This window comes from Trachinotus anak, unplaced genomic scaffold, assembly GCF_046630095.1.
Source record: "Trachinotus anak isolate AG129_WGS33_773 ecotype Australia unplaced genomic scaffold, CSIRO_AGI_Tana_v1 ptg000021l, whole genome shotgun sequence".
NCBI lineage: Eukaryota > Metazoa > Chordata > Actinopteri > Carangiformes > Carangidae > Trachinotus > Trachinotus anak.
The window spans coordinates 4,568,989-4,595,669 of NW_027273872.1; the positions used below are offsets into that span (position 1 = coordinate 4,568,989).

At 40.0% G+C, this 26,681-nt stretch overlaps 1 protein-coding gene and 1 pseudogene across 2 annotated transcripts; one reads left to right on the plus strand and one right to left on the minus strand.

Annotated features, from left to right (window-relative positions):
- LOC139606117 (ecto-NOX disulfide-thiol exchanger 2-like) overlaps positions 1–26,681 on the plus strand; it is a 124,382-nt pseudogene that overhangs the window by 37,565 nt on the left and 60,136 nt on the right.
- On the minus strand, positions 13,096–15,287 carry LOC139605650 (E3 ubiquitin-protein ligase TRIM21-like). Of its 2 annotated transcripts, XM_071457314.1 has the most exons (3): positions 15,183–15,287; positions 14,272–15,041; positions 13,096–14,100 (listed from the first exon to the last, which is right to left on the minus strand). In XM_071457314.1, the coding sequence occupies exons 2-3, from the start codon at positions 15,037–15,039 to the stop codon at positions 13,408–13,410; spliced, it is 1,461 nt and encodes a 486-aa protein (XP_071313415.1). In that variant the 5' UTR covers positions 15,040–15,041; positions 15,183–15,287; the 3' UTR covers positions 13,096–13,407. The 2 variants fall into 2 exon arrangements, with proteins under 2 accessions (XP_071313415.1, XP_071313414.1); XM_071457313.1 differs by having other exon boundaries at positions 13,096–15,041.

Consider the following 26,681-nt stretch of genomic DNA (forward strand, 5'->3'; position numbering starts at 1 on the left):
GTCTACCACCATCACCTTATCTTGCTCCCTTTTAGTGTTTGTGATTACCTGGGAAAATATATATGCCCACCTCCAGTCCTTTCTGGAGAAAAAAAATACACATATACATCCATCTGCCTGGACACAGATGGAGAGAGACGCAGATTTGAGTTCAGCAAAAACACATCCACACAATGCACCAAAAAAAATGCACAAACCACAGCTACTGGGATAAAATAAAAAAACTTTCCAGGGGTTGCGGAGAGTGGCAAGGGTTTGCTGTTTGATGTTGGACACATCATGGTGAGGCAAACACAGCTACATGGTGTTTTTTTAGGCCCAGAATTTTCTGTTACAAACCCACTCTATATTCCTTTCTGTCGTTCACAGATTGATCTGTTGGCCCTGTTGTTTCCTTTCTTTATGCTTTTGAATGTCTTGGATATAAAGTTGACAAAGATCAGCTTGTAGACTGACAGCAGTAATATCAAATCAGCAACAGAAGATGACACTTTGGCTCTGTCATGCAGCACCAGAGAGGGGTGAGAGAGAAATCCCAGACAGATGGATGTTGATGGGCTGCAGGCATCTCAGGAAAGAAAGACTGATGCAGTCAATGGAATGGTGCACGTAGGTGTGTTTGATGTAACCCCAGATGGCTGCGTTACACAGGCTGCAAAGAGGTGGAGGACTATTTGGGGTAGAAATACAGATGTAGGCTCAAACAGGCATGAATATTAGTATTCACATGAACTGTCAGAGGAAGGTTTAAAAAAAAAAAAAAAAAAAAAAAAAGGATTCTGTTTTCCAAAAAAACAGCACAGTCACTATGAAGAACTGTGTTTACAGGAGAGGCTGAAGGTAAACAAGGTTTACCCTAGATTACAACAGCTCTCAGATGACAGAGCAGAAATACCTGCGCAGATGAAGGCGCTTCGTCGTGCTTTGATTTGCTCATTCTATAATTATTGGTGTGTTTATACGCTAAATGTGAAGTCAAGCGATGCAGCTGTGATGGTGTTTATTTAATTTTGGTAATCATTTTGGCATGAAATTGCGCCTGCGTTTCTGTCTCTTATCTCCAGTGCAAAAGTATTTTTTGTTCATTCCATGCCTGTTGATGGAGGAGTCTCACATATGGATGTCAAATTAATCAGCAACAATTTTGATTGGCAATTAAAGGTAACAATTTTGCAATTCGCAATCTGTTTGCTGGTCTTGAGGACTAAAACTGAAGATGGGAAAAAGTTGTTTATAGCCTTTGGCTGCAAAGGGATTTACAGAAAGACTGATTGGGTTTGGGCTGAAGACCACAAGTTTGAAAATGGAAAATATCTGGAGGTGTGGGGTTAGAAAGGAGTGAGCCTGACAGACCCCTGTTGCCCACTCCTCATCTCTACATGAGGCTAGAGGCTGAAGGAGGTTATCCTCCTGTAAAACAATGAGGACATAGGTTATCTGTGCCAGGTTAATGCAACCCATAGTTTGATGTTGTTGTTGGCTGACCACTAGTGGCTGTAGTAATTATTTGTGATGAGAGCAAAGGAGGATGTTGGCCAACGTTGTACATAGAACAACAAAGTCTGCGTTGGGAGGAGGGTTGGGTTGGATTGATGTTTGTCTCCCATATGAAACCAAAAGTCGTTTTTTCTTTTAACCAAGGCCGTTCCACAACCATAAAAACATGTTGTTTATTGTAACCATGACGATGAGGGTCTGGTTTGCCTGCTTCTGTACTGGGTCTATTTCAGGAGAAGCTCCAAGGGGTCATATGAGAGGGCAGAGGGACAAGGCCTCAAGGACTTGTTGGGCCCAAGGCAACATTAGCCACACCTGAACACACATGAAGCTTTGACCAAACTGTCAGTGGTCAACTTGCCCTGTGGGTAATGTAAGCGCCAGGTTTTGCCAAGGACCAGCTCCGCTCCCAGACAGCATCAGTTTTCTCTCTGTGGGAGCTGGATGGGACTCTGCATTTAACCCATTAGGAAACTGTTTGTTGCTTTTAAAGTGGACTAGAGGAGCCGAGTGGCCAGTATCGAATGCTGCTTCGCCTCCATCTGTACAACCAATCAATTCGTCCCAGCGCTCTTTCCACATGATTCTCCACTGTGGCAAGATTATGCTTGTGTCTTCAGTTACCTGAATTTGAAAAATAAGTTGGATAAACCTGCATGTGGTCGTGTCCAGAGATAGGGCTCAGATATTTGCTAGTGGCACCTTGTAGCACTTTGTAGGTGTTTTTTTTTTCCTTAGCTGAAGAATATGACTTCATTATAACTCCCAGCTCTTGCAGACAAAGCTATTGCATTTCAGCTCTTTCAGACTGTTCGAAGAGTGGCTCTTTAATCTGCTGTATTTCCAGTAATTTTCAAGTATGTCAGGTCTGTTCTTCCCATTCCTACAACAGCATACATGTGTAAGGAAAGCTTTATTACTGTTTCTGAAACCATTAAACCTCTGCTGCATTGCTTATTTAAAAAGCAGCAGAGCATACCAGCACATAACCCAGATTACTGAGAGACACAATGAAATGTAATTCTTAATTTAGAAGAATGCATGTGAATGGCAATGTAGTGAAGGTATGAAAAATCTGTTTTCATTGTGCATGGTGGAATTAGGTTAGAATCAGTGTAAATGTATAAATATATACAATTTTTGTTTTCTCTTTTTACAGATTTTGACCAGGTTCTACCATTTGTCACCTGATACTTCATTTGTTTCCTGTTGCAAAAAGACATTGTTCACAGTAATTATATCAAATTAGGCCCTGTTGTGACAATGACGGCTCTAAAAATGCTTTTATGTAAAGACAGTGAAGCGGAGCTTGAGGAGATAAAACAAATGTGGTGCTGCTGATTTGACAGAATCCCTCCCTAACTATGTAGCTAAAAAAATAAACAGGTTGACAAAACACTGCAAATGCTCCTTTTCAAACAGGGTTATTGATTTAAAGAAAATAGTAGTGAGGAATGACATTTGACAGTAAATAATTTTGACCTTTCATTGCAAAGCCACCATCACATTAATTATGTAGATTTTTAAATGAAAATGCAAACATACATCATCCATCTCATAATTGTCAAAACTCTTGCTATCACTGTGTGAGATCTGTGTGGAGCCAGAATGATGTCATTAGTCACTCACTCTTACACACACAGTTTGATCACTGAAATTGCATCTTATCCCTCCATGAGCGATCAATAAAGCTAACACCCTGAGAGAGAGCAGCATTCACTCACCATCATCCACACCCACTGCTTCCAGGCAAAAAACAGACACACACACACACACACACACACACACACACACACACACACACACACACACACACACACAAACAGGTGTGAATTAGAAGTTGATTTCCTTTTTACATTGGTATGGAACTGGTGTCTTCCAAGGCCTCCTTAGAATTATGTATAAAGATGCGTGCATGTTTCTTTATGTTTTCTTAGCTGCTGTTTCAGAGTTCATTTGCTTTTCAGTCTTTGGGATTTGGAAATGACTTCCTCTTTACTATTTTGACCTTTGCTCAAGGATGTGACATTATTTGTTGATCCCTCTGTATCAGACTGCCATGTCTATTAAAGCAACAGAATAATAAAAAATGAGCAGCTGAAAATTTAAGCAAATATAGAACAGAATATGGGCTCAAAATCAGGAGGCAGACTTGGCTGATTTGCATCGAAGCCCAGACACCTTTATAGTATGATGACTCATATTGTGTGTGTGTGTGTGTGTGTGTAGACAGTCTGCCCACATTAATAATAAATTTGTGATAAGATCTTGAAACTCACACCAGCATCTCAGGATAGAAATATTTTATTAGAATTCAGCACCTTTGATGAATTTTTTTTCTTCCTTTTTTCTTCATTATAACTCATCTTCATGTTTTTAGGAACTTTTTTTTGGACATTGCTGGAAGGGAAATGCTATGCCGTCTGATGACTTTAGATAAGATGTTTTCACATTATTCCAGGCATTATCTGTCTTTGTTTTAAATTTTGTAACATCTTTTATTTTTTTTAAAGATAATAGAGGGCAAAAGTGTTTTGTTACTCTGTGAGTTTTTCCTGTGTATTAAGTTAGTTTTTCATATTTTCATGAGACAGTTAACGGTATGTTGTCACAAGGCAGCCACTCCATTCAGCTCAGTTTTCAGTAGTTGCAATGTTACACAGGCTGTTTCAATAAAATGAATAACGGGAGTGTCAGAAGGTCAGATTATGAAAGGATAAAATTGCAGACTGTGGAGCATTTGATGAGTCAGTGATATCGATCAAAGAGCTCAGTCAAATCCCTGCAGATGTGGTAATAATGGTAATTTTATACCATGAGAAAGCACAGTCTTAGTTAAAGAATATCACTAAATTCACTTTTTTGAGTTAGTTAATTAAATGAATAGTTACTTAATTATACTATCAATTCATCCTGGTTCTAGTCTATAGATAATAGTGCAACAGAAGTTACTTTGCACTTCCTGTTCTGTAGGTGTGGTTGAGGGGCAGTGTGGTCTTGTGAAGGTGGTGGTGTTGCTTTAAAGCTGCTCCTTAAGACACATATTGTTGTGTTTGTTGTACATCTCATCTAACGTGGTTCTTGTTGACAACTTTTAGGACTCAACGCTCTCCCGGCGAACAACAGCAACCCTCTCCACTCCAACAGCTCCAACGGGCCGCTGCTGACAGAGCATCCTTTAGTAGATGTGTTGGAAAAGGCAAGAGGAGGAGAAGAACCGGCCTTGCTCCAGGTACTGAAAATACAACCTCACTGCCATCATGGCACTAAAGAGTAAAGACATCTGACCTCAGTGGTTTTGCCACAATACTCCAATACTATTCTGTATGTGCAACACAAACCCTACCTGATATTACAGTTGCTAACTTTGTCTGGTTGGTTATTGCCTGATGGAATGTAATTTAAATGCTACCAGCATCAAATAACTGCTGGTGAGAGATAAACTATAATCCTGTTATTTTGAGACAGTCTGAACGAGGTAGCCTTGTTTGGTCTTCGCTGTGTTTGATTAGCTTGCTGTAGCCCGCGGCTCTGATTGTCTGGACTTTTTGGAGGTCGCGCGGCTAAAACCAGGAAGTTGCACGGCGGAGCTTTCACATCCGCCTGCCTCTCACCATGCCAACAGTGCCGTCAATCAAAAAGTCACATGCCTTCAGCTCCCTCATGCATCCTGACCTGTTATACACGAGCTGTCACAAACAAATTGTCTTTGTGTGAGTGTGTGTGTGTGCCTCATGCAATTGCTCACCCAATGAGCCCAGTTTCAATCAGTGTCAGTGTGGCGTCTAATTAAAGAGTAGCTGTCTAATTAATTGCATTATGAGCGGTAGAAAGAAGAGGGCTCTTAAAACAGAGAGGTGTGACTCCATGTTCTCATCTGTCGGGGTGACACTAATTGGTCTGGATTTACAATCTGGCAGAGATACACAGGGGCTCCAAATGAACTAATATCAGCTGACTCACTGGTGCTACTTCTAGTCGAACATGGCCTGTGGATCCTCACACCGGCCACCTAAATGGCTCATTTTTCTCCCGCCAAAGACAGTCGCCAACAGCTCCATCAAAGACATTATCTGAGTGCTCTTTGTGTTATTATAGATTTAATTCCCACAGGTAGAGATGAGGTAGTCCACCTGGGGAGAATCTGCACATGACCTGTGTTTCCTTCAGTCCCACAGCTGGTTATGTTATGTAGGTAAATAACATTTCTCCTCAGTCAACATCAGTGTACACCGTGTGAGTGCCGTGCCTTTAAATCTTCAACAAACTAAAGTTGATCTTTGTAGGCAGCTGAGATTGCTTTTTGTTTCAGACCTATAACTTGTTTCTCCATGATGAAAAGAAAGAGTAGATGACTATGATATTGTCATTCACATATCTGCTAGTTGTTACACTAGACCTGTCCAGAGTGTATCTTCCCTCTCACCCAGTACACACTGGGATTGTACAGTTAAAAACAAAGATGAATGAATGAACAATAAAAACAGTTTTCATCTTACTTTAGTTTTAGGATGAGGCGATATGGATGTTTTGTATTTTGTACTGACCTTTTCACATTTTGTTTGGTGTTTTGTTTCTCTCCTACTCACTCTTCTCTTCTCTCTTTCTAATTTTGTCACTTGGTTGAATCAGCTGGTGTTGCAGAAATGTGAGTCTGAGGCAGATCTCACTGTAAGCAGAGAAGTTGTGTTTATTATGCTGCAGCAGTGAAAAGCGTAGCACAGAGCAGAGGATTTTACCAACAGCAAAATGTTTCACATGGCATATATATGCTACAATACATGAACATGAATACATGGCTTCCACCAGAATGATTGAAGACATTGGAGGTTATCAGACTGGGTTCACGGTGAGGGCTTAGGGAGAACTTGGGAGTACATTTTAGTATAGTATAGTACAAAGAAGTGAGCCTAGGCTACTAATTCATAGCAAGAGAAAGCATTTGTTTTTGGTGATAATATCTGACACCGTGGACCCCTCCTCAAACCAAACTAGGTACTTAATGTCAAAAAAAATATTGATAATGTAATGTGAAAAAAGTTTCAAAGTTATATTATTCTTTGTCTTCCTTCAGTAAAATTAGGCCAAATTAGCTATTATCAGTTCTTGTTTGCAATGGACCCACAGTTGTACTGACAACTATCACTGGATTACTTTGACACTGAAGAAAACGATTCTCAGTCAAGTTCTGAGTGTGTTTTTTTTTTTTTCTCAGATTTGTTAGCAGATCTCTGGATACTCATTCACGTTGGCAAAAAATGACTTTATGACTCAGAGAAGGGAATGAATTTTGACTCAAACTGTGGCAATCAAATGTTGAGGGTGTTAAAGTAACTTGATTGCCGTTGAACTCAAGCAGTGTCTTTGCCTGACGTCTCTCCCTCCGTGCCGCCCTCCAACTTTCTCGTGCCCCAGTGAAAAGTTTGCATCACTGCCTTAAACAGTTAATTGACCTTCTTCTCCACACCTGGGTAATTACACCATATTTAAAATTTTTGTGACTTGTAAATCCCCACCTAGTAAACTTGTTGCACAGCTTTACGCATTTTTACTTCGCTGTACAAAATGATTAACTGAATTAAAATTACAGCAAGTGAAGTATGTTGAAATACGGTCTTGCTTGAGAGGTCTGCAGCTCCTCTTTGTCTTTTGCTATATTTTATGTAGGCTTTCAGTCAGTTCTCTCTCAGATTACAGGCTGCTCCTTTTCATTCAGGCGCTGCTATTTTCTTTTTGTCATACTCTGATAATAGAACCAACGGTGCTTCATGATGAGCAAAATCATTTTCTCTTCAGTTTTCGACATGTTCACTTTGTAGTTACAGTGTCCTCCTCTACCCACACTCTTTCCCTCCTTCAGCCAGCAATCTGAATTTGAAGTAGACGCGCACCTGCACTAACAAATCCAGTGGAAACAGCTAAATGAAAAAGGCGCAGGAAGCACAATTATTTATAAAAGTGACCTTTGTGACAACAGCCACAACGGGCATACAAAGCAGAGTACAGTGTGACTCGCCACAAGAAAACAGATGAGCTTAGCATAGTGTTACACTTTCCCTTTTTAAAGACACTTAAAGTTATTTATCAACCACACTGCCCCCTGGAAGAGTTTTCCGCAGCACCATCTCTGCACTGATCTTCTCAAAACCACAAACAGACAGCTGGAAATAAATGGAGTCCATTTTGTATATTGTGGGCTTCAATGAAAAGACGTCTGTGTGGGTGTGTGGTCTGCTCAGATTAAAGCCTGTCAGAAAGGCTTAAGATCAAAGCCTTTGTGGAGCAAAAATCTGATCTGTCACTGGGAAAGCCACCCAGTTGAGTTTCTTTCCATCTTCGAGACAGGGAGTAAAGTCAGTCCCCCATTGTTTCTCTGTCTGTCAGTTAGTCGAGTTATGAACACTTTTATGATAAAGGTGCCATTAACACAGTGTAGATGTAATCCTATCATGATGACATCTCCTGCTGCAGCTCCTGTTCATTTACTCACAGCTTTGAGGAAATCTTGTTCACATGATTTCAAAGTCTCCTTATTAAAATCAGTGTTTGTATGGTATGTGTCTTGAAACCTGAAACACACTTCAAAAATGTTGAGGTCTGTCAAAGAAATGGTCATAATGTTCATTCAGTGTAAAGCACATTTAGATTATCTGTAATCGAGTGTACAGCATAAATAAAAATGCTTTGCTTGGCCTGCAAAAAAGAACTCATCACAGTCACAGACATTTATCTCTGTCTCAGTTTTTTATTTATTTATCTTTTTTACCATAACTGCATCACATACAGTTTACAGTGTGTGATCATGCTGTACTCTGCAAGTCTGTTGACTTGATTTATTGTGTTGTCTACTGCTTGACTTAGATGCACAACTGTACATGTGTGAGATGTCATATTCAATGGCATATGGAATATTCAACATTTAGAGGGGTTTTGTGGACATACCATTTTGCTCATACTCTGACACGGTTGTAGTTTTTATATTTTTATAATCATGTTCTGCACCCACTGTAGTTCTACTGGTGAAGGCAGTAGACACTTGAACTGAATAAACCAAAGCAGGGTTTGGCCTCAACTTAAAATGGTCCTAAAACTTCAAAAGTGTCTGGGAATTTTTTTTCTCTTTTTCTCTTTTCTCCATTTTCAACTTGCATCATCAATACACAGCATCAGCTCCTGGTGTGACAGTGATAAATATACATGGACTTGTTTCTGTATAATACCCCCACAGATGCAACGAAGCTTTGGAGTGAAGACTTTGAATTGAGTGTTTTTATCATTCGAATAACTCCAGTTTTCTTGAGTAATTGTTTCAGCCCTATGCTGTTACATTAGCCACACGTTGTACAGTAAGTGGTGCAAGTGAAGAGAACATGTGTTAAGCACAGCAGTAGCTTGAAAGCTAATAATAGCCCAGTAACAACAGAATTCTACAGAGCATTGTTCTGTCAGGCTAATGAGTTTGGCCCAGTAATGGCAGATCAATGATTACAGATGATTAGTGGTTCCCTGTGCTGGCTATGACTCCACTGTCTAATCAGTAGTTGCTTCTTGCTAGCTGGAAGCCACTTCCTGAAGGACTGGCAGCGAAATGATGGAGGTCTACAACAGCTGGAGCTGTGGATTTCCTGGCTTAGAGGGTCCGACTCTGTCTGGCTCTGGGTCGCCTCCATCTTCAGTCAGGTCTTCCAGCTCTCTGAGGACGACTGATGGAGCACCGACTCTCATTAGCAGCCATGTGGATTTAGTCTCGTTAAGGGACCCTAATGGATAGATTTATCTCATTGCATTTGGCACTTCATTAGATACACATACTGTAGGACAAAGGCATGTGCACCTGCAGAAACACAGACACACACACACACACAAACCACATTATGTACTTGTATTTTTCTCATACTGTCAAGCATATCATTAAGGCAGTGTAATTACCCAGACCGGTGTACCAAGAGATTGTTATTTATAATCTAATCAATTCTAACAAAAGTGTAATAAACATCAGGATGACTGTTAGGACAGAATAAGAGTTTATTATCTGCTCAGACCTGATATGTGAAATTTTACTGTACTCCAGGGGACATTAAGTTGTCATGTGCGTTATGGCATCATTGGGTATGCATCTGCAGCCTGTACTTGGGCACAATGTTGCTTTGAGCTAAATGCTAACAGAAGCACGCTAACATACTTACAATGATAGGATGTTAGCTGATATGTTTACTGTGTACACTGTTGTAGTTTAGCATGTTAGCAGCGTAGCATTAACAACTGGCTTAGTTTTGGGTTAGTTTTGGATATCTGTGGGATTCCATTCATCAGATGTAGAAGTTCTTCAGTAAAAAGCAAAAATATCATCGGTACTACAGTCAATACATCACCAAAGTCTGCAGGATGTGGGGACCACAAAAGTCCAAAAGTGGTGGACTGACTCACTGACATTACCCTCCCTTTAGCCACACTACTAGTATGGCTAAAATATATCAAGCAGAGTGGAAACACAATTGTTCAACACTGTGTTGTTGTATATCCCAACATATTTCCAATCACTGTTTCCGAGGCTGTTAATGAATACAACTACAGTATTTAATATCTGGAAAGTAATTAATGAAGGTATGATGATATTTTGCTTTGTGTCTTTGGGTTGGTGACTCTAACACATAATCATTATTCAATTGTAAACACATTGTGGTTCATTTGTACAGGCCCTATTTAAAGGTAGTTACCACACTTTTCATTATTCATTCTTGCAGTTCTCCTCACCAGCGTCTGGTTTCAAACAGTGCATGACAAAGGCTGTATGGGCCCCATACAAACTGCTTGAATTAACCTTTTTCTGCTGGTATCAGCAGTTCACAGCAGTGCAGGATGTGCTTCAGTTGTAGTTAAACAAAAGCAAGTGAACAGACTGAGCAGTTAAAAAGCTGCTCATGTGTTTTAGAAGCATGACTTCACTCACTGACTGGATTAATCGCAGCTGCATGTGATGTGTTCTTGGTTAGCTTTTCAAATCGACACCTTTAGACTGGTGAACACAGTGTGAAACACCCCTTAATGAACCAGTTTCCATGATAGTATTAAACTGGAGCACATTTCAAATACACTAGAACTACAATGTTAAAACCATGACTGATAATTTAGAGGTATTTTATTGCAGTTCGTTCAGCTTTGGATGAATGTCTGTCAAACAATACGAAGCTGCCTTTGTAAGAGCCACACTAAGAAAGGCCTGCGACAAAAATTGACCTGAACTGTTCCATATTTTCTGTTCATTTAAAGGGACTATTTGTAAGTTTTCTATGCTGCCAAACAAGGTTTCTTGCTGGGAGCAGGTGCTGAGGTGCATGAGATTTTGGAGCATTTATACACACAAGTCAAATATGTAATCTAAATAGTTCTTCTACCACCGACCATGAGCAACCTGTCCCTTTGATGTGTCCTTGAGCAAGAAGTTGAATCCCTACCATCTCTTTGCTCCCTATTAATGTCTTCTGAGCACACGGATTGATCTGCAGCCTTTTATAGTGCAAACACAACTGTGTCTCCATCAGAGTTAGTTGATCCAAAATGCTTTACAGCATATAGAGGAAAACATAAGAAAAAGACAAAATGGTAAAGAAAATAAGAAAGCTAAGTATAAGAACTATAGAAGGATAATGATAATAATAGAAAAATTAACAAAACAATAATTATAATAACAATAAAGACACTTCCCTTGGGAGTTTGCTCCTTACACTGAGAAGTATCTGCTTCAGCTGCATACTGCTGGAAAAGACACAGAGAACACTGTTTTCCCTGAATAATATCTGTTAGCCTGTTGCCTGTTGTTTATTAATGAATTTGACCTCTGCTTGCTCTGGGTCAGCCAGAGTGAAAGAAGACAAAGCTGTGGTTTCATGAGATTAAGCTGAGCTTCCTATTTATTCACCACCTGCATATCCCTGTTCCCATTTCGCAGATAACCTGTTATCACTTGGCCATGCAATTATCCATGTCAAATCATTAAAATCTCATTCCCTTGCTTGTAAAAGGCAAAATTAACATTTTTTTTGTTTTTCAACTTGTGATGTGGGAGAAACATAAAGGATTATTTTGAAAGTGGTGGCTGCAAAATAGCTAAGTGTATGTTGTGGGAATCTCAGGCTGTCAAAAGACTCTCATGTGTGTTTACATTCTGCAAAATGACATTAAAGTGGCACTTTAATTGCATATTGAAGTAATTCAGTTTTCCATGTCTCTCTCTGGGGGCAGGATTTTTTAGATTATTGTGAGAAAGAAGACAGAAAATTACTTTTTTGCAACTTTCTAAATGACCTTTATGTTTTTTTTTAGTGACATTCAGGCAAACATCAGAGAGTGGACAGTTCATACACTCAGTCAATTCAACACACAGCAGTATCCCACAGGATCCAATCAAACACAGTACTGTACACAGACTAGAGCAACATTTTCATCATTCATTTGTTTAATATTTAATTTCTTTATGTCAGAAAAAATAGAAAATGCCAATCACAATTTCTCTGAGCTCAAAGTACTGTGAGCTCAAATTCTTTTTTTTTTTGTCATACCAAAAGTCCAACAGTCAAAGGTATTGTGACAGTGACAGTGTCAGATAACAAAGAACACATTTTCACATTTAACCATGGTTATCATTTTCTTCTCTTAAGTTACTCAAGTGATATTTGTCAAAATTGCTGTAGACTAACTTTCACATACTTTTTGCTTCAGCCCTAATATAGCCTGTCAGCAGCTGTAAAGCATGTGTATGTGATGTATCACTGCTCTTATTTAAAACCTTGTAATTCCAGTTTTTTTTCCATGCTAACTTTAATTAACAGATTATAAGGTTGTCTTGATCTAATTTAATAACGTCAGAAATGCATGATTATCGAGATAAAATATCACGTAACTATTAAGATACAGCCACTCACAAGCTCCTTACATCTAAATGTTTCAACATGCAGTGGGCCAGTCTGACCAGCTTTAGTAGTCCTGTCTCCTAAACCTCTTTGGCTACTTGATGTCCAGATGAAATTAATTTAAGAGACAAACACTCAAAAGATTTGCATCATGACAATAAAGATACACAACTCTAAACAAGAATAAAACAGACTTTAATTGGCTCTGCTCAATAAAAAGTAACTTGACTCTCCCCTAATCAGGCAGATATGCTGCATTTGAATTAGCCTGCTACTTGCAGGTTTGGCTAATTTTAATTAGAAGACAGGGTATTTTGTGGCAGTCAGGCTCCAGTGTTGTGAGCGATCAATTTAATAACCAACCTTTTAACTGAACACATTCGTTTGTGTAGAAAACAGTTATTATCCAGAGCCACATTAGAAAAACTGAATAACATGAGTCTTTTAAGCCCACAAATCATTTTATCAGTAAACAGTTCTGATATGTGGCACTGAAAAGCAGCAGAAAACAAACGCTCTGAATCATCTGTTAATACTATTTGACCTGCTTGTATAAATGTGTCTGGTATTTGTAAGGCCATGCTGGCAGGAAAGAGCAGCTGTAACATATCAGAATTAACGGTCAGTACATAAAGATTTCTTTTTTGTAAACCAGGTAGATGTACGGCTATATCAGTGTGTCTCAGAAGTGTGTGTGTGTGTGTGTGTGTGTGTGTGTGTGTGTGTGTGTGTGTGTGTGTGTGTGTGTGTGTGTGTGTGTGTGTGTGGTGAATGTCTTGATGGCTGCATGCAGACTCTGTTGGAGATCTACAGCTGTCTGCGTGACAGACAACACATAGTGACACACAGCACTGGCGCTGATGGATGGGACAACCAGAATGACACACTGGAGTTTCACAGATAAAAACATGTCAAAATTCTACTATTGTGATCTTTCTCTCTCTCTTTCACTTTCCCAAACCCACAAACAAAAAAGCAAAAGAAGAAGAAAAAAAAACACTCAGTTGTTGTATTTGACAGGAGCAATGATCAAGGGGGCTGAATTTTTGCCGTCGTCATTTGCACAGGGGCTGAAGAAAGGGAAGAGCTTCTCGGTGAAGTTGCATCCAGTGAAAGAGAAGATGTTAGCCTTGGTGTCCACATCATAGAAAGAAACTTGACCCTGCTCATAATCAACGAACACGCCGACCTTCTGAGGCACCTCCCTCACAGGGAGGTTAATGGCAGGGCCTGTGTTGGCTGTAAACTCATGTCCCTTCCTCAGCCAAATAGTCCAGTAGCCATTCTTGGGGCTAAGTCGAATATCTCCCTTTCTGTTGATGGATTCGTTCACGACTCCTAAGTCCCATTGTGGTTTGTCTTTAACCTGGACCTCATAGTAGAATTTTCCTGAGGAGAAACCCTCCTTTGCCATGACGTTAAGGACGTGGTCAAACCGCTCCCGTTTGTTTGGGACATTCCTCTTTCTGCCTCCATGTGTGACTTGTTTCCCATCTGCAGAAACGGCGAGCTGGGGGTGTGCTGTGTCAGGATCCAGAGTTACATCTACAGCATGCTGCTGCTTTTCTTTCAAGTCAGGATCACACAGCATACTTACTTCTCTCATGACCGTTGTCTCCAGCTTGGCCAGGGCTCCCTGCACTTCAAACTGGTCACTGGTAAGAGTCACATCAGACCAGTCCTTAACCTGGGGCTGCGAGATGGTAAGAGAAAGGAAATTCTCAAGGAAAATGAGGGGGTCATTGGCAAGTGAGACCTGATTAAGCTCCACGTTTTTCTGCTTTATTTGCATAATTTCTCCCTCCAGTTCTTGAATGAATCTTTCTGCCTCTGTTCTTGTCTTTTTCTGCTTTGCCTCAATTACCTTAGTCAGCTCAGCTTGGCTCCTCTTAATGTAGTCTGCCAGAGCAGTTGTCACATGCAAGCTGCATGACAGTGCCTTTGCTGCATTATTTCTGCTGGCATCCATTGACTTTTGAATCTCTTGAATTTTCTGCTGACGTGACTGGATCATCTCATCTGCGTGTGTCTTTTCGTTTCCCAGCTGGGTTTTTCTCATTTCAGCTTCCTCCTCCAGAGTCACGATCTTATGGTTTTTATGGTCAGTGTCTTTACAGGCCCCACACACAAACATGTGATCCACCTTGCAAAACAGCTCCAAAGGCTCTTCATGCGTCTCGCATATCCTGTTCTCCAGGTTCTCTACTGGGTTGATCAGCTTGTGCTTCTTCAAGGCCAAAATTGTCTGATGAGGCTTCAGATGTTCTTCACATAAAGACATGAAACAAACTAAACAGGACTTCAGGGCTGCAGCCCTCGCCCCTGTACACATAGTGCAAAATACATTTCCATTTCCTGCTTGTTCAGAGATACCGGTAGATTTTTCTTGAACTTTGCTTTTTAACTTTGCAGCCATCTCAGCAATGACCGTGTTAACCCGAAGCATTGGTTTTGTGAGGAACTCCTCTTTACACAGTGGACATGGGAATGTTTTTGTAGTGTCCCAGTAATTTGAGATACACTCAAAACAGAAGTTGTGCCCACAGGGAATCGACACAGGTTTAGTGAACACACTCAGGCAGATGGAACATTGAAAATTCTCTTCAACTATTAGACTTCTGGAACAAGCCATGACTAGAAAACATAAGGAGAAATGATGTTAAAGTTAAAGCGGTGTAATTTCAGTCTAGATACATAGTTGTCTGTGTTAAATTACAGAAATACGCTAGTTTACATAAAAGACAGGACTGCAAACTTGAAATAATGTAACTTTACCTGGTCTATGAAGGCTTTCTTAAACTTTCAAACTTGTAAAAGAAAGTCCAAGCATGCGTCTCTGTTCCTCTTTTTTTAGTTTCTCTTTCTGCAGTGATGTCAGAGTGCTAGTCCCCACCCACTCCCTTATATAAATGGAGCAAGTTAACCCATTACAGGCTCAGTTCACAAGTGGCCCACATCAGTTTTCCACATCCATTACAGCTTAGAAACATAAGACATGTTCCCAGGCTTGACTTCAAATCTTGTACACAGTTATATGAGCAGTGATTTCTTTTCAGTGTGTAGTACTCAAGTTATTTTTTGCTTGTTAATGCATTTACTGTGTTAGTGCTTCAGAAATCCTTTCCATGTACAGTATGAAGCACAAATGAAATGAAAGACCTGAGACAGAGCAACATGCTGCACACATGTATGTGCATTTGCATGACATGAGAGTGCTTAGTGATGATATTTGCATGTACACTCATCCTGTGCTTTCTCCCCTGAGGAAACAAGGCTTTGAAAACAACAGCTTCTCTGCATCCTTGGAGGCCGTTGTTAGAGCTGGAAGGATCTGGGTTTGTGTGTAGGTTTCTGTGCATTCATGTGTGATTGAATGCACATGTGGGTGTGAACATATGAAGAATGGGTCGGTGATTGATAAAATGAAAAAGATGTGAGTGATACAGTGTGCTTAACCTTTCAGTGAGATTAATTAATGCAGTTTGGTATGTCGGTTACAGTGGCTGTGTGTGTGTAAATATGTGGGTATATGCTGTATGCATCATACTTCAGTATTTGAGTGCTCCATTATTCAACAGTGAAGTGTTTGCTGTAGCTTTACTGTGTAAATGTGAGTAGCTGGAGCAGCCTCAGCAGCCGTTAATGAAATCAGTGACTGATGATATCAAGACATAATGTAAAAGGAATGGGACTTTGAAAATCCAATTAGATATATATTTTCTCAGTATTTTGAAATATGTGAATATACAGGTTATATGCTGAGAGGAAAAAAAAGGCTCCTCTATATGACGTTCTCATCTGAAAATGACAGACCACCTCTGATCAGAGCTCTCTTGAGCCACGTCTTATTCAAGTCTCACCTCGATGCCGTGGCTACCATGAAACATTCAAACAGCATTTGGATCAGACGGGCATTGCCTTTGATCCAGGTCTGTGTGGAGCTCCAAGACCTGAGCCCTTCTTCTTTGCAGGATGATAGGTTCATCAAATGATGAGAGGGAGTGAAGGCTTTTCTCGTCTCATTTTTTTTTTCTCACCCCTTCCATCTCTCCACCACCAGTGTCTTCTTTCCCCCTTCTCCCTGTTCTTTGACCCTTTGGGCTCTCACTTGTAGCTGCTCTTCTCTCCTCTCACCTTGGATACATGAATAAGATATTGGAGGAGCTCAAAGTGCTGGAGGACACAGACCTCCCTCTACTAGAATTGGATGCCTCCTCCTAGGTGTCTGCTCAGCTTTAAGCTGAGTGTAAGTCTACAGTAAAGCCTGGTCTCAGCACATTCTGTAAGCCAAGAGAAACACTGTCATATATTCTGAATGGTGGACTACAGGTTACATTGAGTAGTTAGAGAATATCACTATTAACTAAACAACATTATAGTATTATTATTATTATTTTAAGATGCACGGCCAAATGTATGTGGACACCACTTTCCACATGTTGAGGTGAGGTTGTAGTCCTTTAAATTAAGGGAGACTGTAGAGTCAACATTTTTTTAAGTATATATCCATGCAAAGCTCACATGACATTTTAGTTATTGATGCCTCTAATCAATCCTCTTCTCCATTCTAGCTGTGAAGTGATACCTCAAGTGCAAAAATGCATTCACAAGTTGAGCGGGAGCTAATTGACTGATGTCTAAGTTCAGATAGTCGTGTGTTGCTTGTTTGTCCTGTCAACAAACCCACATGCAGCTGCCAGGATGAAACATGTTAACTTCAAAATGCATTTTAGCACCGACCTTGAACTGTGGAGATTGTCCCCCATTTGTTACAATGCAGTCATTCAAAATAGGTGTGGCTACCTGGCCAGTGCGGACAGGTGGAATGAACAGAGCAGCTGATTTTAGTATACACTGGCTCTCAGTCATTGTGATAAGATTAAAAAAGGTATCTGAGGCTATCCTTTAAAATAACTGTAAGTTTTGCTATTGCTACATAGCAAATGTTAGCATTAACAGCTGTTTACTTATCAGTCTAGAGGAAATGTGAGTTCAGCATCAAACTTCATTTCTTTACCCAACAAGATTTATTGGGGGCAAACTATCTCATCACGTTCCGATACCGAGTCACTGTAGCGTCCAGGCTGCCCTGAAAAAGAAGCTCTGCTCAGAGGATGTACTATAACCTCTTGTCATCACCACCAGCTGCTCCCGACAAGATAACAATGTCCGATAGCAGAGAAAACTTACAAATAGGCCCTTAATGCTACATCATACAGTGATGCTGTAGATAATACTGTACCCCTGACTTTATGGCAATATTTTGAAGTAAGACTTTTGAGAATGGCCATGAGCACAAAGCAAAGTGCATAAAGAAATGATTTTCAGAGAGCTTGACTGGCTTTGACCACTCCGCCTGACCTGCTGAGTGGTCTGGTTGATAGTATTGGCAGTAGAGCTGTCACTTGAGATCTGCACTACCATTCAAATGTGGAGAAAAAATTGAACACATGACCTTTGTGAATTGACAATGCAACAGGCCGTGCCTTACACTCCAGTAGGGGGTGTTCATACACTGTGGGGAGCGGTGCCCTTTTGTGTTCTCCAAACAGGGGTATTGTTCTCTTCAATAACACAAAACAGAGGAAAGAAGTGAACCGTGCTGAACTGATAATCTTGGCTGTTTTGGATAGATGGAAGGTTTTTGCTTGTTATTAAACCTTGAACTCCCTCACAGTAACATCATCACAACAACAAATCTCAAGTCAAGTTTAGGATTGAGCTATATGGGTTTCATTGAATAATTCAAATCAGTTACAATTCCTTATTCTTTCAAAGCTGAATTCTTTAAAAGGTGGCACCAATGATGAAGTTAAAAAATACAAATCATAAAACCACCCATTATAAAACACTACTGTGTTTAATCTAACAGAAGTTATTTAGGAAATCCTTAGGAAGGTGGATATATAACCTGCCTGATTTTGTCTGTGGGCTCTGTTGTGTTGTGGGGAAAAAAGAGGAGACTCAGTCACCTCCATCACTCTAGTTTGTTTACTACTTGGTCAGAGCAGAGGGTTGTGTTATTTCCAACCCCCAGACACAACAGTTCTGGAGGGAAGATAAATAATTAGTCATGAGATGAGTTTTTCCCTTCATCCATCAGCCTCAGGAACATGGCTGCCATAGGAGAACCGAAGCCAAATGAGAGTCCTCTCCCTCCAGTGTTTCTGCTCCCCAGACACTCAGCTTTAGATTCCCCTCCTCGATGGGGTGACTTTGAAACGCTCAAAAGCTTGCAAGGACAACTTCATCCTAATCAGGGTGTTCACAGATTAAAAGCTTTTTTTTTTTTTTTTTTTCCGCACCCCTTGTTAAAAGCAGTGCTTTTAGCATTGGAAAGAGGGAGCGGAGATACTACTTTACCCTTTCATCAGAATTGCCTAACAAAGTAGAAACACTGAACCTGAGTTGCAAGTCAATTCAAAGTACATCCTGTTTGAGGCAATTCATGCCATTAGATTCTTCACTGTAACATGACATATTTTCTCTACCCATAACATTTCTCATCTTCTTCTCTAGTAACTCGGAGCGTGGATGTAGATTTTTAGGCTTTGTAAACTCATTTAAGGAGGAGTGGATAAAGCTGAGACGTTATTTGAAGATCATCAAGTGACACTTTGAAACTAAAATAGAAAATAATACTGGATTCTCAACTGATTGTTCCCCATAGGAACAGACTGTTGATAGAGGAATATATTTGGTGTCGGGGGAATATTTAAAATCTATCAAAGTGTGAGGAAACTCTTTGAGAGCTGAATGTTTTGTGAATTGTATCGCTGCTGCATTGAAGACAAACTGGACATGTTCTTGAACCCTGAGTGGTGCCCGGAGATTTAAAGGATCAGACAGCTTATTTCCAAATGTAAAGGCTGTTGAGCTATTTTATCTACACTCTTATTCATTAAGCATGTGGTGACTGTTGGATTTACACCACTGTGGCCTCCAAACACCAGAGGAGTTAGTTTCTCTGATAAGCTGCTTCAACTGTTGAATTATTCATTTGCGCTGTTTGCCAGTCTCATCGTCCGTGACTGAAAATTCGACAAGGACTGAATGATTGAAGAATCAATGAGGTGAAATATTTTTGATGTTGCAGAAGTCAAAAACTCCTGAGACTTTGCTGTTTGTGAAGCCTGATAAAAAGCTGTTATTTGTTTCCATCGCAGAACACGAGTTCTTTCTTTGCATGAATACATACTCTGAAATGCATATTATATACTATACATAATGTGAATGTTGACCTCTGTGATGGTAGCACTTGTTTGACTTTAACTGTAGGGCAGACTACTCCAGTAGGTTGTAAAGGTATAGAAAACGGATTTTATTCATGCAGCAAAACACAATAATTAAATTAAATCCTGTTTTTGATACTATTTATGATCTGCATTTTTTCAGGGAAAGCCATTTAATTATTTAAATTAAGTAAATACCTCTCTGTTATCGTAGTTTTCATCATTATTCCAATGCTGGATTTCACTCTCTAACAGCTCCCACTGCTGCTGCTGCTTCATGTTAAAAGCATTCAGAATCTGCTGGCTTTAACTGTGAAGTGGTCACCGTGTTTGTGTCACAGAGGTCACCGCTGACAGCGACAGTTCATCAAAAAATGTGGCTAGAAATACGACATTGTCATTAAAAAATTTTTTAGGAGTAATTGACCAAGAAAAGCAGCTACAGGTGACAGGCTGCAAAACTTTAACTCCCAAGCAGGGTATGAAGCTGCTTTTACCGTGCCCCGCTGATGTGTGAAAAACTAGTCACACAGTGTCCAGCAGGAAATCAGACTGCAATTATTCTTGTTTAATAAAGTTATGAAAACATAATAACAATGTGAGTTTTCGTTGGTTGCTCCTCTATTGTATTTTTGACAATGCTTTTGTGTGTGTGTGTGTGTGTGTGTGTGTGTGTGTGTGTGTGTGTGTTTATAGGCACATCAGTAATTATGTAGGTGAAAAGAAATCTGCGGTTTGTATTTGATGACTGAACTTATTCACTGTGTTATTCTTTATATTCTTTATATATATATTTTATTTACTTCTTATTTTAATCTTTTAAAAACTTTTTTCCCTACATATATGGGAAGAACAATAACGTTTGAGATGCCTGCACTGAACCATTAGTTCCCAAACTGTTTTATGAAGGTTTTGGGAAAATAATGATCATCCAAGCCTTTATTCTCATTTATGTTATTTGCCTTTTTTATTTTACTCATTTAATAAGACCAGGATAAAGGTTTGGTTTTCAGTGTTCCAGTGGAAACTGTGTTTAGATCGACTGTATTTCCTTGGCATTATTTTCATTGCTTTTTTGTTTTCCCAACATCACCCACTTGATCTTCCATTTCCAAAGCGACACCCCTCTCCTTATGTTGCAGCAACCCCCCACCAAGAAACCTTCTCTTTCTGTCCTCATGTCTACTCTCTTTTTTTTTTTTCCAGTCGCTCTCTACAACTTCAGTCACATTTAATGACTCAGAGCTGCAGCCTTTCCTTGGCTGTCACAGAGGGGCTTTTAAAAAGGTCCTGCACTCCTTTTGCTCTTTCCTCCTCATTTTACCATGCAGTTGCCACTTTCCCCTCAGTCCCCCTGTAATTTAGCCTTTCTCTGATGGTAAAGTGTCCAGGTGCCTGACAAAAGAAGGAGAGATAGGAAATTGTTATAGCCTATTAGTCTTTTTGGGCCTTAGTAAAGGCAGATTGTCAAGAAATGGCTTGATTTATAGTCATGAAGATTCAGTGGCATTTTACAAGTGAAATTTGATCATTTTTCAAGATAAAATGCAAAATATTTACTGGCCACATCCTCACAAATGTAAAGATTTGTTAATTTCCTTCATTTTCTATAATAGTATACTGAGTCTCTGCAGGTTTTTGACTGTTGCAACATTTGTTTGTATTTTCTGTCATTTTATTAATCATACAATTCATTGATTCAATGAGATATTAATCAGCAGATTTACTGATAATAAGCACATTCAGATGGGTAGGATGATTAAATGTTGTGTATTACTCAACAAATAGAGGAAGGAATGTGTGCATGTGTTTTTGTGTGTTTATAGATAAATGGAGATCTGATATCCTTGGGCTTATATTTGTATTCATAACGAACAAGGAAATTAAAGCCAACTAAATCACCTCAGGCCCCCTGCAATTCAATTATAGACAGTATAAAAGAGTTATTGATCCATAGCAGAGGAGACACACAGAGAGACAGAGAGATTTTTAAATACTCATCAGTCGTCACACTCCTGTAAGGTTTGGTAAATCTCCTCTTTAATTGATTCTTAGGAGGGAGCAAAAGCCGGTGAGCTTTAGCCGTAAGCAAAGGTGTGCTTGTGCTAGTCTGAACTACATTCCCTCTCGAATCTCTGCACTGTTTCTCTAGTAATCTGTATCGTCCTTCAGTGTTCTCCTGAAGCCCCGGTGGTTTCTGGTGTTCCATCATCTTTAAGCTGTGGTAAAGAGCAGGGATGGGTGGCTGCTCAGGTTCATTCAGCGTTCCACCTGACCATGATAAATGTGAGAAAAGCTCAGTTCACACCTAAACCGCCGAGCTTCCCCACCCCACCTCGACACACCTCACCCCTTCCCACCACCCCAAGCTCCTCTCTCAATTGGTTCAGCAGTGGGATCCAGTGTGTTCAGCCAGCCATGCAGTGCAGAAGCTCCAGAGGTCAACCAGCCATCTCCCAGATGTCTAGTAAGACCCTCAGGTTCCAAGGATAGATTACTGAAGAGGCCTACCAAGCACAGGCTCAGGGGCCCAGAGGGTCAGAGCCTGAGTTTGAAGTCACTCTTAACATTTCTTGTTGGAAATGACTACAAAGTCGCACAAAACAACTAAAAAGAGATGCAAAAAGATTACAGGGAAATGCTATGACCTCAAATAGACACAAAATTGTCAACAAAGTAATGCAGAACAACGACGAGGAGACACAAATGACTACAAAAACATCCCAAAACAAATACCAAGACAAGCAAGATGTCAGCACAGATGCAAAATGACAAAAAAGACAAGCAAAATAGCCACAAAGAGACACAAAACAACAACAAGGAGAGTACACGGAGACGCAAAATGACCACAAAAAGAAACAAAATGATGTCAAAGAGACTCAAAGCTACAACAAAGAGATGCCAAAAGACGAGCGCAAAAAGATGTAAAATGAACACAAATGAAAACAGAACAAGTAGTAGTTTTTCTGTGCGTCTCTCAGTGTGGGGGCCTTGCTCTGAGTCGATAAGGGTCCCTGTGCACAGACATGTAAAAGGGGGACCTTTTACATGTCTGTGCCCGCTGTTGCATGATGCATCCATGTCTAGTTCTGTCGCTCACTGTTTCTTTGTTTTTGTCTCTGTGTTTTTGTGTATCGTATCTTCCCTCTGTGCCATCTGTCTCCCCTCAGTGTCTCCTGTAACACCACAGACGGTCTTTGTGAAAGATGGGAGAGATCACAGAGGATTTCTTTCTATCTGACCCTGGCGTGCCCTTCATCTTCCTCTCACAGCTTGATCTATCACACACAAGTGCATTTTATTGTTGTTTGGCAGCCGGCTCTTGGCCCATGGCTCTACTTGTCTTTCTCCACCCCTCTCATTATTACAGTGAGACTTCCTCTGTTGGGAGTAAGCCAACATATTTGCATTTCCTCTGTACTGCGTTTTTTTTTTTTTTTTTTGTGGTATGTAAAACCACTTTTAAGCTCAAAGCCCAGGTTCTTTCTGATATTGTGATACAGGAAATCTATGATCAGGTAAAGGTCATTCATAAAGAATCCTCTACCCACTCTCTTGAAATATTCATCATCAGCTCTCGAATGGCTTCCATCAAACAAGATGAAAATTGCAGTACCTTACAGAGGCGGTATTTGGATGTTGATGTTTCACAAGTACGGATGGGAATTGATAAAATTTTATTGATACTAATGCCATTATCGATTCTGCTCCTGGGTCAGATTATTTATCGATTCCCTACATGATTCCTAATCAATTTTCTGTGTGAGAAAAAGTAGGTCTACACCGGTTTTTTAACCACACAGTCACACCTGAATTAGCTTTGGCCATACAATGTAAACATAAGTCAATAGGATGTCACTGCAGCTTTATTATTACTTTTATCAGCTGCATCAGTCTCATTCATATCGGCTCTGCCAGATTTCAATTTAGAAATATTCAAATATAAAATACTATTTATACTATGGCTTGGCAAATACATGGTGGATTTTATTTACTGAGCATCCATATTGCCCAGTATGCCCAGTTTAAATTCAGTATTTAATCAAAAGTGAATGTATTAGTCCAGAGTTGTAGCTAAACCCTGACTGAGAGACTAGAAGATCATTGTTTTAACTTATGTGCACCATGTATTGTCTGGACTGGTTTCCACAGAGGCTGCTGCTGGAAAGCACGAGTTTAATCTGGTGCACATGTGCACATGGATGTGTGTTCATGTGTTGCATGGTTATCTTCTCCAAGCTGCGGTTTATAAACACTGTTGCATTTATCAAACGTAATAAATAGTTATATTTTTTGCCAGAACAGCCCTGGATGTGGCTGGTAAGACACAGAACAAGAGACACGCTGCCTAGATAGGTTAGAGAGAGATGCACTGCAAACTAGCACCGTAGCTTTAGCCTACTGTTATTAACTGACACCAAAGCTGGAGAGGAGAGAACATGTTTACCTGATTTCTGTTCTCTCTCATACAGTTTTTTCTCTCTTTCTGTGACCAGAAGGATAGTTCTGCTTCATCCTCTCATCAAAGTTGCAAACATGTACACGGCTTTAACACAACCTTGCATAATTTGTGTAGGGCTATGCAACTTGCATAGTGCATGGATAGGGCCCAGGCAGGCATCGATAAAAGGAATCAGTAAGCTCGGGGGCACACAATTCTGATGGTTTGGACAATTTGGAAACAGTTCTCAACTGGATCCAGTTCTCAATTCCCATCCTTTTCACAAGTATAGTGGTTTTAATTCAAAGGTCTGTTCCTGCCTGCTTTGTTCGGCTTTCTCTGTCAGTACATCCATCTCACCTTGACCCTTTAGAACAACAAATATCCATTGTGCTGAGAAAATGTTATCATCCGCTTGACAATGTGAAGGAATTAAATTCCTCCGACACAAGAAGTGCACCACCTCCTCCTCTTCACTCTGTCTCGTGCTCTCTCTCATCTTTTCCCACACAAAGTGACAACTTTATATTTTTTTTGACAGACTTTCTTATCTTGCTGCTATACTGAACACAAAGTGTATGTACCATCTTTCATAACTTTTTCTCATCATGGTTTGATTGTTTTAGAGATAAAACTGGATAAATGTACAGTCTTTACAATAGATTGTACAGATATAATGACACATTAAACAGATTTATGCAGTAACGTTATCTCAGTTAGCCCCTATCTGCAAAATGCAAGTTTATTAATTTAGTAGCAATTAATCTTAGGGAAAACAATGAGACACTTTTATTTGGCCTGGTTCCCAACACATTTTGATTAAACCCCTCAATAAAAAGAGTTGTAATTAAAATCAACTACATTGTCCTGCATACAGTTGATAGTTAATGGTCAAAGTGTACTGTCACCTCATTGGCAAATCTCTCAGGCGACTTGGCAGTGACAACAAGTGTTGTCTCTTTGAAGTGTCAGTTCATATATATTACAAGGGCCGCAGGGTATTGTAGCGTTGCGATGTTTGTATCAACACAGCAGACACTTTGTTAACAGCCTTTTAACATTCCCCTGCTACAGTGTATGGGTTTCCTTTCCCCTCAGGTCCTTGTATAATAAGGAGAGGTTGTTCATTTAATCTGAACTCACTGCAGCAAATGATTAGATGGTTAACTCTTAAGGGCTGGCGTGCTGGTACAGTATCGACTGGGGCTGAGCAGGCGATCATCACAATGGCAGGTACAGTAGATCTATTAGGTGAAGGTTTAAGGGGATATTTACTAAGCCTGTCACAATTAGCATCAGCTTCCAAAATTTTGTGTCACTGCAACTTTTCAAGTCAGTCAGTTTACTAAGAATAAAGATGTAACTCAGCCCAGTCGCAGTTCTTGCAAGGGCAAGGCTATGAGCTATATTATATTTACCTTAATTCAGTCACTTATCTTTTTCTTTTAATAGCTGAACAGAGAGCTACTGTAAAGTAACTTTATAATGCATTTACTCAAATAGCCTTTTTTATGTGTGCTTTTATTTATTTCATTGATATTGTCTCATAGTCCCCCCCACCATGTCTTTCTTCATTACTGTTTTGACCTGAATGCAGTCTCTCTCAATCCTTGTATATCTGATAAAACTATGTAACAGATTTTATAACTGCTTTTCTCAGACTTAAAATTTCAGACACAGTTTTTCTCTGCTACAGTGAGTCAGTCAGCCACAATAAATAAGGTGTATTTGCACGATTTTCTGTTCACTCCAAGTCAGGAATGCCTTAAAATACATATTCCATGAACCCAAAACACCCAATTTTCAGTAGTGCTGCTTCTTCCCTTTTATCTGAACAAAAGTAAGTAAAAATAAAAGAAAGTAAATGCTGTTTGATTGTTTAGTGACTAAAAATGGCCACATAGAGGACAGTAATAGAATTCAGTTTCTCACCCTCCACTGTCTCCCTCTACTCACTCTTCCTTTAAATCTTGTGATATTCTTGGCTCTCATCTCCTCATCTCTCCATCAATGTCTTCTCTCACTTGTCACTGACATTCAGCTTTCAGTCAGAACTCCAGTCAACCATCCCACCAGTAGAAGAAAGGTCAACCATTAAAACAATAACAATGACCTTGATTCTGACAGGTTTAATAGATATAGCAGCTGACCATAGCTCCATACCTCATGACTCTTACTTCTGCTCATGCAGCATCCAGGTGGTATATCATCCTGATGATGATAGACTGGTGAGATGGATGGACAGGTACTCTCTGATGGACCATCTGGAGGTTACGCCCATGTTGTATTTTTTTCTTTCTTTTTTCACTGTGTAGAAGCTTCTGTGCAGAGCATCAGGTCAGGCTGTCGCGTTTCTCCATCAAGTGTGATGACACGTGACAGTCCCTGACATGCCTGTCTCTGCTGATGAACACTATTGTGTGACCATGTGTACCACTGTTGCCTTCAGGGACCATAAAGTGCCGCTCACTCTTTCTGTCCAACCTTGGTTTATCAATGTAGCGTGCAAGAGAGATGGAAACCTTGGGCAGCTGCTCTAACACTATCTTTGTGGTTTAAAGGGAACTCAGGCAATTAGTAAGCCTGTGTGTTCAAAAAGGG

Bases quoted from the DNA above. Each gene is read 5' to 3' on its own strand.
- LOC139605650 (XM_071457313.1), bottom strand. From the start codon at position 15,039: ATGGCTTGTTCCAGAAGTCTAATAGTTGAAGAGAATTTTCAATGTTCC.